Genomic DNA, 17,589 nt, shown 5'->3' on the forward strand with positions numbered 1-17,589 from the left:
GAATTCAAATATGGTTAAAGACGGAGAAATCTCAACCAAAGGTACAGATCTGGCCACACTAGAGACCTCCTGAGAGCAAGGGAATTAAGTGTACTAAACATCCTTCCATATAGAAGTTTTCTGAAATGCATTCAGACTGCAAAAATTAAATCTATGCCAAATATTTGTTGGAAAAGTAGAGTGAAATGCAGGAGGAGCAAGTGTTTCACTGCTAAGAGGGGATTTCATAACTCTACCTAGAATTTTTCCCCATCTCTGTAAGGGGCCAAATTGGTTTATGAACACTGTCACTCCAACTCGCTTTTTTTTTTGAGACAGAGTCTTGCTCTGTCGCCAGGCTGGAGTGCAGTGGCGTGATCTCAGCTCACCGCAACCTCCGCCTCCCGGGTTCAAGCAATTCTCCTGCCTCAGCCTCCTGAGTAGCTAGGACTACAAGTGAGCGCCACCAGGCCCAGCTAATTTTTGTATTTTTAGTAGAGACGGGGTTTCACCATACTATCATCTAAATGACTTGACTACAATGCCCATCTTTCCCTCTGGACCCTACGCTAAGTCCCACAGTGAATGATAAAATAACATACAGGATCCATCTCGAAATAGACCAGCTCTCCTCCTGTCAGGGCAATCACCACTTGTCGCTGGTTCACTGCACACTTCACAATTGTTTTCTTTCCAGGGGTCTTCCATTCATTGACTCTTTTGTCTGCTCGTATGTGCCGAATGCCATCTGGATAGACCTAGAGTCAGTAACAGAAAGAAACCTAACTTTAACAATTTGATTCATCACTCAGAATGACACCTATCAGATCTGTCACTACAATCAGACCTGGAGCCACTGCATTTGAGGCAACAGTTGAATCAATGACAAAAGAGTTAGTAGGCCCCAGGCAAGGTCAACTTTTAAATAGTTCATGTTCTGCAGTGTCCACTTCAAAGAAGTTCAAAGCTTATTAACAAAACACTTATAAAGATCTTTATTAGAGATGAAAGCTGCAGTGATGTGGCTCTGTAACAGAAAAATGTCAAATACAGAGAGGGATGTTATGTGCCATAATCATATGTTCCCTCCCTAAGGCTTGCTGGAAGGTGAGGGTGAACAGACATGAACACAGCAGCCTGCAACACAATGAAGGCCAAGAAAAAAGAAAGCAGGCCAAGTAGGTAAGCTCTGAGAACCCTCACCTGCACCAAGGCATCATCTCCTAATAAGGAGCAGGACAAGGTCGGGGTGGTCCCCAGGAACCCAGAGTCAGTCACTTCTTCTACAGTTTCTCCAATGGACAACACCAGGGTGGCATTCACGAAAGACACAATGATGTAGGCATCGAACTCATCTGAAAAAGAAAAGAAGGGAGTTGGTTAGATAAGAACTCATTAGAATTACAAAGCCAAATGAAACACTAAGAGTTCTCTTCAGAAACCTTCCAAGGCACTTCTTCTCTGTGTAGTTATTACACATATACACATGCACACAGAGCAAGATGATCCAGAAGAAAACTAGGGGTCATAAGAGCCTACAGATATACTCTGCTTCCTCAATATTTTCTTGAGACATCTGCTAAAGAAGTGAGAGGACAAAGCAAGGGAATCAGAGACATGAGGACATTTTAAATACTATAATATTGATACATGAACATACTGAGCTAGAGCTTCATTTATTTGTGCCAGTTGTCAATCACACAACCCCTTCCTAAGAAGAGATACTCCTTCTAACTAGGAAAGACCCCTAACTTCTTCCAAAAGAAGCTTATGTAGAAATGAACACAAGCTCTAATGAATAAAACAGAGATTACTTAAGCCTCTGTGAGACTAACTCATTCTAGGGTTGGAAGCTGAGAATCCTAGTCCCAATGGGAATGACGTAAGAAAACTAGATAACCAGGAAATGGGGGACGGGGGTTGTTTATATTGTTATTCCTTGACCTCTCTGGTTTTTCACTATTTAGAAACAGAACAATCCAGTGGTCATGAGCAATCCTATTAGAATTTGCTTTTTCTAATTAAATGTAGTTGAATAAACACTAATGAGTTTCTCAAGGAAGTCAACTCTGCAGATCCCATAAAGGCCATCTATTTTCCATGTATCTCATCCTACAACATACAACAGCTTCTGCAAGTGTCCCCATCCAGTACAATGTTTGGCATAAAGCTTGATAAATGTTGACTAAAGGAACGCTAATTTTTTAAAAGAGTTGAGATTTTCCTAGTTTACATTTGAATTTTTGTATTAACACCCCCTTAACCAGAAATCAGGTAAAAAAAAAAAGACAGAACAAGACAAGGCACCACACAACATAGTGGCTGCCTCACTCCTAGCAGTAGCAGCTATAGGACCCTGTCTGCCTAAGCACTTGTCAAGAGCTCAATGCCACAGGGCTGATCCATCCACCCACATGAAGGGCATACTTTTGGTTCTGATGACTTCAAATGAGGTTCAGCTAGATTAAGGTTACTAGATCAGTTCTGCAGAAGCAGGGGTCAAGTGAAGATGTATCATTCAACCAGGCATGATGGCTCATGCCTGTAATCCCAGCACTTTGGGAGGCCAAGGTGGGTGGATCACCTGAGGTCAGGAGTTCGAAATCAGCCTGACCAACAGGGTGAAACCCCGTCTCTACTAAAAAATAAATAAAATAAAATACAAAAATTAGCCGGGTGTGGTGGTGGGCACCTGTAATTCCAACTACTCGGGAGGCTGAGCAGGAGAATTGCCTGAACCCGGGAGGCGGAGGCCGCAGTGAGCTGAGATCGCCCCACTGCACTCCAGCCTGGGCAACAGAATGAGACTGTTTCAAAACAAACAAAAAAGATATATCATTGGCATGGCCTACAGTAGTGTTCTGCCCTATTAGCAGGACATAAAATCAATTTAATGTGTTGCACAATAGGCACTTCATAACAGAAATAAATGTAATTTATGAAGTTGCTTCATATTTACTGTTTTGTGAAACTTTTGTTTCAGTTAATATTACATATATATGTACCTACCGTGGTGGCTGAAAAACAAGGATTAAGATCTTTCCCAATGGGCATGCTGTAATGGTTAGACCAGGAATCCACAGAGTAAAGGTTCAATTTCCAAATCATAAGGAATAATACTGGACAAGAAGATACTTGGTTTTTGGTTATTTTGCTAGAACTGTCAATATATATCAAATGCTTTGGGAACGTCTTATAAGATGGCTTTGTAAGACTAAGCACTACTCACTATCATAAAACAAGATAACATGGTTATCTCTGAAATGGATGCCGCAGTAGCTTACAACAAAACCAAAATCCATCTCTACATAACACCAAGTTTGGAACCTTTACTCCAGTTCTCAGTTTTTGTACTGGAAATTTTTGTTGTGTAAAAATAACAGTTAATTTTAATATTATATGAATACAGTATCATTTCCCGCGTTCTCATTACTGAAACCTAATAACCCTAAAAGCTGTGTGAAAGCAAATTAAAGCCAAACAACAAAAGGCTGTAACTGGCCAGGATTTCCGGTCTCAGATCTTCACCAAGGGGAAAAGGTGACCTTCCAAAAGACAGACCACACAACTTTTGACTTTCATGGGAGAGAATGGGGCAAAGAAGGGAGGAGGGGTGCCTTTCCTTCGACCAAGACTTCAGACTACTCAAACATAAAAGAGAATAAATGCTCAGTGAACTTAAATAGGGTCATACTTTTGCTCAACAATTCAACAAGTGGGAGAGCCAACGACGTCTCAAAGCTGCTTTATATCACAGACTTCCTCAAAATAAACACTGCCCTGTGAATAGCAAGCACATTGTAACTTCTACCCCTTCCTTCTACAGTGAAGAAGACTTGCAGCAGGTTAACTCTTATGTACCAGAGAGACTGCAGATTAAAAGTTGGAGTCCAAGCTGGGCACGGTGGTTCAAGCATTTTGGGAGGCTGGGGAGGGAGGATCATCTGAGTTCAGGAGCTCAAGACCAGCCTGGGCAACATAACAAGACCCCAATTCTACAAAAATTTATTATTTATTTTTTGGAGAGAGTTTTGCTCTGGTTGCCCAGGATGGAGTACAATGGCACGATCTCAGCTCACTGCAACCTCCGCTTCCCAGGTTCAAGTGATTCTCCTGCCTCAGCCTCTCCAGTAGCTGGGATTACAGGCATGCGCCACCATGACCAGCTAATTTTATATTTTTAGTAGAGACAGGGTTTCTCCATATTGGTCAGGCTGGTCTCAAATTCCCAACTTCAGGTGATCCGCCCGCCTCAGCCTCCCAAAGTGCTGGGATTACAGGCGTGAGACACCGCGACCAGCCCAAAATATTATTTTTAAAAAAACGCTGGAGTTCAGAACAAAGCCAAGCTTTAGTAAAGGTAAATGACTAGGAACTGTACCATCCACACTGCCCTTTTCTAAGGAATGCAAGTCTCATGTGAAAAAACAACAGTTCATACCTCAATGAAGAATCTATCAGGGTATGAGAATGTATCTTTAGGTCTCAGTTCAACAGGGCTCCCATCTGTCTGAACACTGCTAAGGACCCCAGAGGAGGGAATGCTTTTCTCTTCTACTTGCCTTGCCTTAGGATTTAAGGCTCAACCAGCAGCTCACTCCAAAAGGTAAAGTGAGCGACCATCCAGATACCTGAAGCTCCAGTAACTCCCTGTCACTTCATAGACAAGGGTATCTGATACTTATCTTGCTTCAGCAAGTCCTGAATATACTCAAAAGCTTTCTCCTGGTTCTGAACTTTCAGTCAGTACACCTGGAATGTACAACTCTATGAGAGTATGAAGCTAAAGGTCTCTAGCTAGAGACTCTTTTAGCTTAGTAAAAGGCAATTAACCATATATGACAAATTCTGTGGGAGGAAGTAGAGAGGCAGACTCCTGCCTCAGACCATCTGATGCACAGGCAGACGGTGTGCAGCACTATTATGCCCAGTGACATCCGACTGCAAAGTTACCCTCTGAAAGACATCAACAGGGCAGCCTCAATATTTTGTGCAGGTCCCTCTCCTTGGATAAACTATAAGACCCCACATCAACCCTAGCAGTAGGTACACACCTGTGGTGATCAGCACCTTCACCAGCCACCTGTGGAAGAGAAAAAAAGGCTTGGTATTGGTAGTATGCATCACCAAGTACCAGCCAAGGTTAGTATTTGCCTGGAAGACTGCAGCATGTGCGGGCAGAAGGAATGTTCACTCGATAGTAACTTGGGGTATCTAGAAAGTGAGTGAACCAAGAGAACCCGACCTGTATTTATAGGTGACTCCCAAATTACAGTACCTAAAGAGTAAAATTTACCAGGATATAGTCCTTTCCAAGACTTCTAACATTTAATAAAGGAGAAAAATGTTCAACTACAAGTTCCATAATGCAACAAACTGCCTATCACTAAGTTAGCAAATGCTGTCCCTCTAAAGAGCCTGCCCTGACCTTCAAACACATGCCCTCTCCTTTAACCCCTCCCAGCAATGTACCTGTGCCTTTCACCACATCACAACAAACAACAGTTTTGTATACTTGTATTCTTCTTTTAGATGGCAAGTGCTCTGAGGCAAAGAGTCTATCTTCATCACTGAGTACATGGTGGGCACTCAAAAACTAAACTTAGCCTGAAAGAAACCACCAAGACCCAGAGAATCTCACAGCAGTTAATCAAAATGGGCATTTGACTGAGATTCAGAAGCCAGGATATTCTGTCCCCATTACCTAGACTGTGTCTTGAGACACTCAACCCCTATAACTTCCTGTCTTCTTCATAAAAGTGAGAGTTAACTTTTCTGTAAACCTAAATCTGTTTTATTTTTCTTTTTTTGAGATGGAGTCTCGCTCTGTCACCCAGGCTGGAGGGCAGTGGTGCGATCTGGGCTCACTGCAACCTCCGCCTCCCAGGTTCAAGTGATTCTCCTGCCTCAGCCCCTTAAGTAGCTGGGATTACAGGCATGCACCATCACACCCAGCTAATTTTTGTATTTTTAGTAGAGATGGGGTTTCACCATGTTGGCCAGACTGGTCTCAAACTCTGACCTCAGGTGATCCGCCCACCTTGGCCTCCCAATATGCTGGGATCATAGGCATGAGCCACCGCATCCGGCCCTAAATCTGTTTTAAAATAAAAAGTTTATTTAATAAGTTAAAAGGAAAAAAGAAAGAACACAATAGGTTATGTTAAAACACGTTTCTAATTCAAACAGTCTAGGCAATGCTTTCAAGGGCCATAATATCAACAAGCCACCAAGCCAAAGTAAAATACCAACATGGACCAACTTCTATGTAGATATTACACATAAAACCAGGTGCCTAATAATTATCTTTTCAGCTTATAAGCCTACCCATTTCCTATTCACATTTTTCCCTTTCTACTCAACTTGGATATGATTCAAATGCCTACAATGAAAATTAAATCCACAAAATTAGTATTCTAAGTTGTTTTCCTCCTACATGTTTCCCAACTCCTTAAATCTGTTTCATATAGGCAGAATATCTAAATATCAGGCAGAATTACAGCTGTTTTCTTGAAAAACCTGTCTGCTGGCAAGGATGATGTTACTCACCCATCCCACATTCCGGAGAGAACAAGAGAAAAATGTAGCTCCAATGTGAATCAAGGGAAAAATGAGACTGAGCTTTCTTTCTATGACGCTGTAATTCAATTGTCACAAGATTTCACTGCTACTGCACTAACTACTAGGCATTCTCCTATTACTTTCAAAGTTTTAGGATCAGGTGACCATTTATATCCAGGAGCTCAAACTCCCTTCTCCTTCCCCATCCCCGCTTTCCTACTCACACTAAAATTCTAATTCCATTCAATTCCACTCTGCTTTCCTTAAGCACTAGCAAGACTGACTAACAAGCTTTCCCAAATCTCTTAATTCCTAGAACACCACCTTGAATTTCACTGTGGTTTCAAAACAATTTAAAACAATATAGTTGAAGAAGAATGAAAAAGCACAACTTTCCCTCATATCATACCTCTTACAGATGAAACCAGTACCTTTATGAATATAAAGTCAATATCACATTTGACAGCTCTATGATATTGAAACCTTTATGTACTAAAATATAACAGCCAACCTATGTTCCCCCTTTCCCACCTGCACAAAAAGAAATGGTAGGTGAAGGCATCCTGAATGGAAGAGCCTCAAAAACAGTGTTGGGCCAGAAAGTTTCTGGTATATGGTGCTAAATGAAATGATACAGAAGTATTATGCACGCAGCCTTTTAAGCCTTCTATGTCAGTGGCACCCAGACCCTCATTTTGACTATTGGGAAAGAGCTGCTTACCTTCAATGTGTCGACGCACTGTCCAGACAGCGTTGGGGTTACCGGGCAGCTCAGAAACAGCCATTTCTGACACCTGACAGGAGAAGAGGGAAGCCACAGATCCAGTGAGCATGCAACTCAGCTACCTGCTTACAATCACATCAAAAAATAAGGTCTCAAAGGCAGGGTTCACAACGTATGCTGTATTTAAAGGATGAAACCACCTAGTGAAAGAAGAATCTAAGAACCAAACAGGCTGGTTCTTAGTGGCAATCCCCATGACAGCCTTAAGCAGAAGTCACAGGACGTCTGGGAGGGTACAATTGCTGCAGCCAAAACCATACCCCTCCTTCAACTACAATATGCTTTGATCATCCTCAGAACAGCAGTAACCACTGGGAATCAATCAGGCCATCTAAATTAGCATCCCGTTTCTTTCCCTAGCTCCCATAAGGTCAAATCCCGCGTGGACCAATTCAAATGCTACAGCCTTTAACAAAATTATTCCCGTATCCTCTTGGCTGGCAGTCACCCCTCCCTTCCATAAGCACTCATAGAAATCAGTCACCACCGGCTGGGCCCAGTGGCTCACACCTGTAATCCCAGCACTCTGGGAGGCCGAGGCGGGTGGATCGCCTGAGGTCAGGAGTTCAAGACCAGCTGGCCAACACGGTGAAACCCGTCTCTGCAAAAATATAAAAATTAGCCAGGCATGATGGCGGGTGCCTGTAATCCCAGCTACTTGGGAGGCTGAGGCGGGAGAATCGCTTGAACCCAGGAGGCGGAGGTTGCAGTGAGCTGAGAATGCACCATTGCACTCCAGCCTGGGTGACTGAGCGAGACTCCGTCTCCAAAATAAGAAAGAAATCAGTCACCACCTCTTAGGGCACTAACTGTTTTGTCTTTCTGATTAGACTTCTATGTTCCTTAAAGTCAGAGTGAATGATTCTCTACATGTCCTATAGGTTCTCAAACATAAGAGTAAACAAAACATCTAAGACAAATTAAAAATGATCTAGAGGGGAAAACTGGGTGTGGGTTATACAGGAACTCTCTGTACTATCTGCAATTTTTTTATAAATGTAAACTCACTATAAAATTAAAATTATTAAACGTTTTTAAATGATCTAGAGACAATAAACTAGCCACTTGTATATAGCGTGTAACCCACATCTTACAGAAAGAACTCATGTATATTCAGAGAAGGACTAGCCCTTTTCCTAGTTACTGGTATAATTAGAAGGAAGACCTAAGAACTTCATCTTCAATAAAATTCAACTGTCAATTATGCTACAGTCTATACCAAATGTAAAACTGTCAGTCACCCTGGCTCAATGGAGACCACAATCTAGTTAGACAACAAGGTGTAACAAATAGACATATAGGAATAAAGCAACGTTCAAAAATTTAAAAAAAAAATTTTTTTTTTTTGAGACGGAGTCTCGCTCTGTTGCCCAGGCTCGAGTGCAGTGATACGATCTCGGCTCACTGTAAGCTCCGCCTCCTGGGTTCATGCCGTTCTCCCGCCTCAGCCTCCTTAGTAGCTAGGATTACAGGCGCCCCGCCACCATGCCCGGCTAATTTTTTTTTTGTATTTTTAGTAGACACGGGGTTTCACCATGTTAGCCAAGATGGTCTTGATCTCCTGACCTCATGATCCGCCCGCCTTGGAAAATATTTTTATATATAACAAAGGTGTATCTATAGATTTGAAGTGGGGAGAGAAGTAGCAGGAAACTAAAAAATGACGATTCTTGAGCCATTTATCTCTTACACGATACAAAAATTTTCTGTTAATGCACACGTGCATTTTTTTTGGGAGACAGTCTCACTCTGTTGCCCAGGCTGGAGTACAGTGGCGTGACCTCGGCTCACTGCAACCTCCACCTTCCAGTTCAAGCTATTCTCCTGCCTCAGTCTCCTGAGTAGCTGGGATTACAGGCACCCACCACCACTCCCGGCTCATTTTTGTAGTTTTAGTAGAGAAGGGGTTTCACCCTATTGGCCAGGCTGGTCTCGAACTCCTGACCTTGGGTGATCCAGCCACTTCAGCCTCCTAAAGTGCTGGAATTACAGGCGTGAGCCACCGTGCCCAGCCGCAAATATGCGTTTTTTGTGTAAAGTACTAGCTTTCATCATATGCTCACTAGGATCCAATGAGAAATAAGTAACTAACGAATCAAGAGCAATGGCTCTTGGCCAAGCGCGGTGGCTCACGCCTGTAATCGTAACACTTTGGGAGGGTGAAAGGGGAGGATCACCTGTCGAGGCAGGGTAATCACTTGAGCTCAAGAGGTCAAGGCCACAGTGAGCCAAGATCATGTCATTGCACACCAGCCTGGGCAACACAGTGAGACCCTGTTTCAGGGACAAAAAGAAAGAAAATCTGAAGTATAAACTTCGGGGAACTCAGGGAGAAAGAACATACTTTTTCACAGACACCTTAACTATGTCTTTGACAACATCAGAGTAAATCCATAAATTACTTTGTCAGTGCTTCCCTCCAAACCCTGCAGATTATCTAGAAATTGCAACCTTACCTCAAGTCCATGTCTTAGGACTCTCAGAGATGATCGGGGTCCCCTACCACAGGCCACATACAACTGTGGAGTATCTTCATTGGCCAGATCAGCTATCTGCACAGAGAAAAAGTTAGAGGAAAAAATGTCTCCAGTGCTGTTTTCAAACACAACTCTTATTCTCTACTATCCCAGACATCCAGCTGCTTTCCAATACAATTATCTGTTGATCAATATGTGAAAAGAGGTGAATGATCCGTATTGTAGTTTTGACAAACTGGACAGTTCAAATGAAAATTCTTTACTTTCTCTGCAGAGCAATGGAGCCTACTGTAACACAGATGCACATGTGAGTACTGAGGGTATACAACCATCACACTAATCTCCTAAAAAAAATTAACGCACCCATTTTAAGTGTATCATCTTATTATTTATAAAGCCTCAATAAAGCACATCTGTTTTCCACAACTTTAAAAAATATTTGCTATTCTGATTCTATGTATATTTTCATATACATTTAAAAATATCACTCATTAGCTGGGTATGGTGGCTTGTGTCTGTAGTCCCAGCTACTGATGAGGCCGAGGCGGAAAAATCGCTTCAGCCCAGGAGGCTGAGGCTACAGTGAGTCGTAACTGTGCCACTGCACTCTAGCCTGGGTGACAGAGTGAGACTCTTGTCTCAAAAAAAATTAAAAAAACAGTAAAACATTATTCAGATCGGATCCAGATGCTTCAGGCTAGCAAAAAGATCCATGGCAGAAAGAAATGTTAAGAAGCCCTGCTATACACACTAACTTCCCACTCATTTTATTTATTTTATTTTTTTTAAGACAGAGTCTCACTCTGTCACCGAGGTTGGAGTACAGTGGCACTGTGTAAGCTCACTGCAACCTCCATCTCCTGGGTTCAAGCGATTCTCCTGCCTCAGCCTGCCAAGTAGCTGGGATTACAAGCACCTACCATCATGCCTGGCTAGTTTTTATATTTTTAGTACAGACGGGGTTTCACCGTGTTGGCCAGGATGGTCTCGAACTCCTGACCTCAGGTCATCTACCCACCTCGGCCTCCCAAAGTGCTGGGATTACAGGTGTGAGCCACCACGCCTGGCCTTTTTTTTTTTGAGATGGACTTTCACTCGTTACCCAGGCTGGAGTACAATGGCGCGATCTCGGCTCACTGCAACCTCTGCCTCCCGAGTTCAAGCGATTCTCTTGCCTCCGCCTCCCAAGTAGCTGGGATTACAGGCATGCGCCACCACGCCTGGCTAATTTTGTATTTTTTTTAGTAGAGACGGGGTTTCTCCATGTTAGTCAGGCTGGTCTCAAACTCCCAACCTCAGGTGATCTGCCCACCTCGGCCTCCCAAAGTGCTGGGATTACAAGCATGAGCCACCATGCCTGGCTAATTTTATTCTTGATGAATAAACTATTTACACACATTATTTATTCAAATTCCAATGAAGGTGAAAAAATCACTAATAAACAAATTAGAAATTAGTCACATTTGGCCAGGCGCGGTGGCTCACACCTATAATCCCAGCACTTTGGGAGACCAAGGCGGGCAGATCATGAGGTCAGAATATCGAGACCATCCTGGCTGGTTAACAGCAAAACCCCGTCTCTACTAAAAACACAAAAAATTAGCTGGGGGTGGTGGCGGGCGCTTGTAGTCCCAGCTACTAGGGAGGCTGAGGCAGGAGAATGGCGTGAACCTGGGAGGCGGAGCTTGCAGTGAGCCGAGATCATGCCACTGCACTCCAGCCAAGGCAAGAGAGCGAGACTCCAACTCAAAAAAAAAAAAAGAAAGAAAAAAAAAAAGAAATTAGTCACACTTATTTTCTGTTGCCCTCAAGACTAATCGTTTCTCAGAAAGGAAGAACAAAGCAATTAATTTCAGACGGGTTTAATTAAACCTGTCTGAATGCTCATTTGTTTCCCCAGTACCCAGTGAACAAACTCCTCTCCCATCAGAAGTGTGACTACACAGGTGGTCCCTAATGGTCACTCAAACCCTGGCAATTGAGGATGCAGCAGCATGATCAAATTCCTGGCTGTCACAACCAAGCACCAGCAACGAGAGACACACTCTCCATTCTGAGCCACTTCAGGTTCCTCCTTGAGAATGTGATTCAAAACTTCCTGTTACCAACTGATCCCAATGTCTCAGAACTATTTTAAAGAGGAACTGTGGTAAAATTAAATAAATACAGCTATATGTAGACCGTTATATGACAAGAGGTCAACCACAGAATACTGTGGAATATATTAATCCACTTATTTTAAAAAGAAAAAGATAGAACACATAAACATATACACGATTGTAAATGCAGAGAAAACACCTAGAAGCAGTCACAAGAAGTTGTTAATATAAGCAATATGGCTCAATGGAGCAGACGGGTAAGATTATGGGGAGGACTTTTACTTTTCACTTCTTGTATGGTCTGATTTTTTTCCTCCCCCGCAAGCTGTACAGGAATATGATATGAATTTTTACATTAAACGTTGAGTTTCATCATTATGGGAAAAAAAGCCCAAGGACTTATTGATAGTTTTTTGTGCTCAAACTTCTACCTCTAACTGCTTTACACACTGGCGAGTTCACGGAAATACTAATAAAGCTATTTCTTAGACTAGACCTCAGTTTAACTTTAGATCTATTGTGGAAGGGACTGGAAAGGCTCACCAACCTGGCAAAACAGAATGGGAGACAGGCTGTCCAACTCATCAACCAGCACAAGGTTTTTAAGTGGTCTTGGCTGAAAGAAGAATGTGTCTCCTTCTTCCAGAGGCATGGCTGATGAAAACTCAGGTTCTTCATCATCATCTCCAAGATGTGCAATTTGATATAAGTAACTGGGAAGAAGCACAGAAGAGAAACTTTCATTAACGAGTTCTCTGCCTGACGATAATGTCTGGCATCAACATAAAGCACAAGCTATTTGATTATATTAAGATACTACTGTTATTATTTTTAGGTGTTATCACTAAGTACGACAGCTAGGATTTATTTCAAAACAATTCAGGGAAAAGATCTGGGAAGTGCAGTGAGTGTTTTATTTATAGCACAAGCAACAAAGAAAATACAGATAAACTGGACTTCATCAAAATTTAAAACTTTTGTGCATCAAAGGAAGAAAGTAAGATGACAACCCACAAAATGAGAGAAAATATTTGCAAATCATATTTCTGACAAGGGTCTAGTACCCAGAATACACAGAGAACTCAAAAATAAAAAGACAACCCTTAAAAAATGGGCAATGGGATTTGAACAGACATTTCTCCAGAGATACACAAATGGCCAATAAACACAAAAAGATGCTCAGCATCGCTCATCACCGGGGAAAGGCAAACCACAATGAGCTACCACTTCATACCACCACTGCATACCTAGCAGGATGGCTATAATCACAAATGTGGAAAACAAGTTGGCAAGGATGTGGAGAAACTGGAGCCCTCATACACTGCTGTTGGGAATGTAAAATGGCGCGGCTGCTATGAGAAAGTTTGGTGGGTTCTCAAAAAGTTAAACACGGCCGGGCGCGGTGGCTCACACTTGTAATCCCAGCACTTTGGGAGACCGAGGCGTGCAGATCATGAGGTCAGGAGATCGAGACCATCCTGGCTAACACAGTGAAACCCTGTCTCTACTAAAAATACAAAAAATTAGCCGGGCGTGGTGGCAGGCGCCTGTAGTCCCAGCTACTCGGAGAGGCTGAGGCAGGAGAATGGCGTGAACCCGGGAGGCGGAGCTTGCAGTGAGCTGAGATCGCGCCACTGCACTCCAGCCTGGGCAACAGAGCGAGACTCCGTCTCAAAAAAAAAAAAAAAAAAAAAAAAAAAAAAAAGTTAAACACAGAATTACCATGACCCAGTAATTCCACTCCTACATATATACCCAAAAAAATTAAAAATGGGGACTCAAATAGGTATTAGCACAGCAATATCTACCACAGCATTATTCCCAATAGTGAAAGGTAGAAACAATCCAAGTGTACATCAGCAGAATGGATAAACAAAATGCAGTATGTACATACAATGAGTTATTCCACCATAAAAAGGAATGAAGTTCTGATACAGGCTACCAAAACATGAATCTTTTTCTATTTTTTTTTTTTTTAAACATGAATCTTCTAAATATCATGCCAAGTAAAATGAGCTAGACACAAAGGGACAAGTATCAGCCAGGCGCTGTAGCTCAAGCCTGTAATCCCAGCACATTGGGAGACTGAGGCAGGTGGATTGCTTGTATTGCTTAAGTCCAGAAGTTTGAGACTCTACAAGAAATACAAATATTAGCCAGGCATGCACCTTGCTAATAGTCCCAGCTACTTGGGAAGCTGAGATGGAAGGATCACCTCGAGCCTGGGAGGTCGAGGATGCAGTGAGCCGAACTGCACCCCTGCACTCTAGCACCCCGGGAAACAGAGTAAGACTCTGTCTCAAACAAACAACCAAAAAAACCTCAAAAAGCTAAGAAGGCTCGGCTGGGCACGGTGGCACACGCCTATAGTCCCAGCACTTCGGAAGGCCAAGGTGGATGGATCGCTTGAGGTCAGGAGTTTGAGACCAGCTCATTTTGTACTTTTAGTAGACAAGGTTTCTCCATGTTGGTCAGACTGGTCTCGAACTCCCGACCTCAGGTGATCCGCCCACCTCGACCTCCCAAAGTGCTTGGATTACAGGCGTGAGCCATCGCGCCTGGCCATTTCACCAAATAAATCCGTATTGAAATACTTAAGTACTGCTGGGGGCAGTGGCTCACGCCTGTAATCCAAGCACTTTGGGAGGTCGAGGCAGGCGATCACCTGAGGCCGGGAGTTCGAGACCAGCCTGACCAACATGGAGAAACTCTGTCTCTACTAAAAGTACAAAATGAGCTGGGCGTGGTGGCACATGCCTGCAATGCCAGCAACTCAGGAGGCTGAGGCAGGAGAATTGCTTGAACCTGGGAGGCAGAGGTTGCGGTGAGCCGAGATCACGCCACTGCACTCCAGCCTGGGAAACAAGGGCAAAACTCCATTTCAAAAAAAAAATTTATTTGATGAAATATTCAGCAAAAAGCTCAGAAGAGACATCAAATCTAAAGACAGTTCTGGAGATACCCACAGAGGTACTGACTGAAGCCACTAAAATAAAGGAAGGTAAGAAAAAGAAAGAATCTAAAGGAAGAGAACAAACTTTTCTTTTGAAAGAACTAACACATTCTTGTGAAAAGCTCCCTAAGCCTCAAAGCTGCACCTTCCTACTGCCAACTATTTTTTTTTTTGAGAGAGAGTTTCACTCGTTACCCAGGCTGGAGTGCAGTGGCGTAATCTCAGCTCACTGCAATCTCCACCTCCCGGATTCAAGTGATTCTCCTGCCTCAGCCTCCCCAGTAGCTGGGATTACAGGTGCCCGCCACCATGCCCAGCTAATTTTTGTATTTTAGGTAGAGATGGGGTTTCACCATGTTGGCCAGGCTGGTCTCCAACTCCTGACCTCAGGTGATCCGCCCGCCTCGACCTCCCAAAGCACTAGGATTATCGGCGTGAGCCACTGCACCCAGCTTCTGCTGCCAACTTTTATCCCAACCAGGGTGAACTAGGGTAACAGAAGGATTACTCACTGGTTTCCAAATTCTGATGCTACAAAAAGGAACCCTGTTTTAAGCACACACATGGCAGCAGCAACGGGTACAGTATCAAAATACTTGAGCCGGATCTCAGTAACCTGGTGAGAAAAGAAACATGCTGGTGTACAAACAAAGTGAAGTGAGCCCCATATTATAAGACAGCACAGGCTGAGGAGCAAATAAAATACTTCATTTCATATCTGACCAGGGGTCAACAAACTCCAGCTCATGGGCCAGTCATGCCAATCATTACTGGCTGTGGCTGTCTTTGTACTATGATGGCAGAGTTGAGTAATTGAGACGGAGACTATGCAGCTCACAAAAGCTGCAAGTATTTACTATGTGGCCTTTACAAAAAAATGTTTGCCAATTCCTGATCCAAACAGCTATCTAAGAATTGCCCAACTATTCACAGGGCTCATCCATAGGATAAAACAAGTAACAGATCATGTTTATTACCAGTTTTCAGTAGAAACAGAGACCTTTATCTTCTTCACACCAATTACTACCACCTAAAAATAATCACTACAAGTGGCATTACCACTCTTATATTGTATGTAAGATTACCAGACCAAAAATCTGATAACCCGAGAGAAAATCTATACTCATATACCAGTTCCAAGGGCAACTACTTTCTAAGTTCCATTTTTTTAACTTGTAAAGTATTACCTGTCTTGCCTATCTCATCTCATAGAGTAGCTGTACTGGTCCATCCATGGTCTACTTACCATATCTTCATCTGTCTCCAAAGTGATCTTAAAGATATCTCCCTGCTCAGTTTGAGCCAAAAAGAAGAACATTGATTTGGTCTTATGGGTTGCAGAGCAGACAAAAATCATTCCTCTTTCAGGGTCATCCAGGTCATTCTAGCAAAGTCAAAAACACAATCGACATCTTAGAAATGGGTACTTCTTAGTTCTGGAATTCAGCACTTTACCAATAGGGATTACACATGACATTAAAAGCCTAAAGGCACAAGCTTTGATCCACAGTGTCCTGCCAGCCATAGCACTGGAACTCCACAGCTCAAAATTCTAATATAAGTAAGTATCTAATAAAATCTGGGTAACCAAAAGAGTCCCAATTCCACTCTACAGCCTGATCAGATCCATAAGGCAAAAACTGTCTCCAAAGAAAAATGTCAGAGAAGAGACATGAAATTTAAAGAGTCATCATTTCAGGCTGTGAAATGCTGCTCCATCCAAACTACCCTGTTCTACATCAAATGCCTGATTCCTAAAAGGCACCTCCTTAGATATGATTTTGAATTTTTTTTCTTTTCAAGACAAGGTCTCACTATGTTGCCCAGACTGGTCTCTAACTCCTGGGCTCAAGGGATCCTCCCGCCACAGCCTCTCAAGTAGCTGGGGATCAGAGGCACACCACTGCACCTGGCTTGCGGTTTTTAACGTTTCCAACAGTTTCTATTTCTCCCACCAAGTAAGCTCTGCAAGAAGTTTTAGACTTTGTTATTGCAAAGCCAAGTACAGTGCCTGGCACAGTTAGGTGCTCAATGTCTAATCAACTTAGTGACATCCTATCCCTTAACAAGTAGAATTTAACTTGCCAAATTTCTTCTAAGTTTTTCTAAAATTGATGGAATCTTACATACTACATATTAGATTAAATTAAATCCTAAAGTTCAACCCCAGAACAGATAAATACTTAACAGCAAATAAATAATCCAGCGGTGAGGGGAGAGATGGCAGTAAATGATTCAAAGAATGCACACCAAAACCACCTGGTAAAAAGACGCAGGGGAAGAGGGAGATTCACTAGTCTCAGGAAGAGGGATATTCACTAGTCTCAAAGATCACCATCAAATTCCATTATCAGTTACCAAAAAAGAAAAGATACCATTACAATGAAGACAATGGGCAGGCACCACCTTAAAGTGACCAATTTAACGTCTCAATCAGGTAAACCAACATTATGTACACACAATGTGTGACATAGTGGAGAATATATATCACCAATACATCACTCCCTATGTAGTAATTATATCAGAAATATTAAACTCAATATAACCATGAGGAAACAAACTATGGGACAGACTATAAGAGAATTAGCTGGCCAGGCACAGTGGCTCACGCCTGTAATCCCAACACTTTGGGAGGCCGAAGTGGGCAGATCACAAGGTCATGAGTTCGATACCAGCCTGGCCAATATGGTGAAACCCCATCTCTACTAAAAATATAAAAATTAGCTGGGCATGGTA

General features: G+C 42.7%; 1 protein-coding gene and 1 non-coding gene across 2 annotated transcripts in view; both read right to left on the minus strand.

Annotated features, from left to right (window-relative positions):
- LOC100606766 (splicing factor 3B subunit 3) overlaps positions 1 to 17,589 on the minus strand; it is a 44,633-nt gene that overhangs the window by 16,681 nt on the left and 10,363 nt on the right. Inside the window, exons 6-12 of the mRNA XM_030808799.1 lie at positions 16,100 to 16,237; positions 15,366 to 15,469; positions 12,448 to 12,613; positions 9,781 to 9,876; positions 7,262 to 7,334; positions 1,183 to 1,334; positions 582 to 737 (exon numbers count right to left, since the gene is read on the minus strand). Of these exons, the coding sequence (XP_030664659.1) occupies positions 582 to 737; positions 1,183 to 1,334; positions 7,262 to 7,334; positions 9,781 to 9,876; positions 12,448 to 12,613; positions 15,366 to 15,469; positions 16,100 to 16,237 (885 nt within the window). The remainder of the gene's footprint in view (positions 1 to 581; positions 738 to 1,182; positions 1,335 to 7,261; positions 7,335 to 9,780; positions 9,877 to 12,447; positions 12,614 to 15,365; positions 15,470 to 16,099; positions 16,238 to 17,589) is intronic.
- Positions 16,466 to 16,556, minus strand: LOC115834012. Its single transcript, XR_004029163.1, has one exon. It is a non-coding gene; the product is annotated as a small nucleolar RNA SNORD111 (small nucleolar RNA).

The sequence above is a fragment of the Nomascus leucogenys genome, unplaced genomic scaffold (assembly GCF_006542625.1).
Source record: "Nomascus leucogenys isolate Asia unplaced genomic scaffold, Asia_NLE_v1 001146F_52189_qpd_obj, whole genome shotgun sequence".
NCBI lineage: Eukaryota > Metazoa > Chordata > Mammalia > Primates > Hylobatidae > Nomascus > Nomascus leucogenys.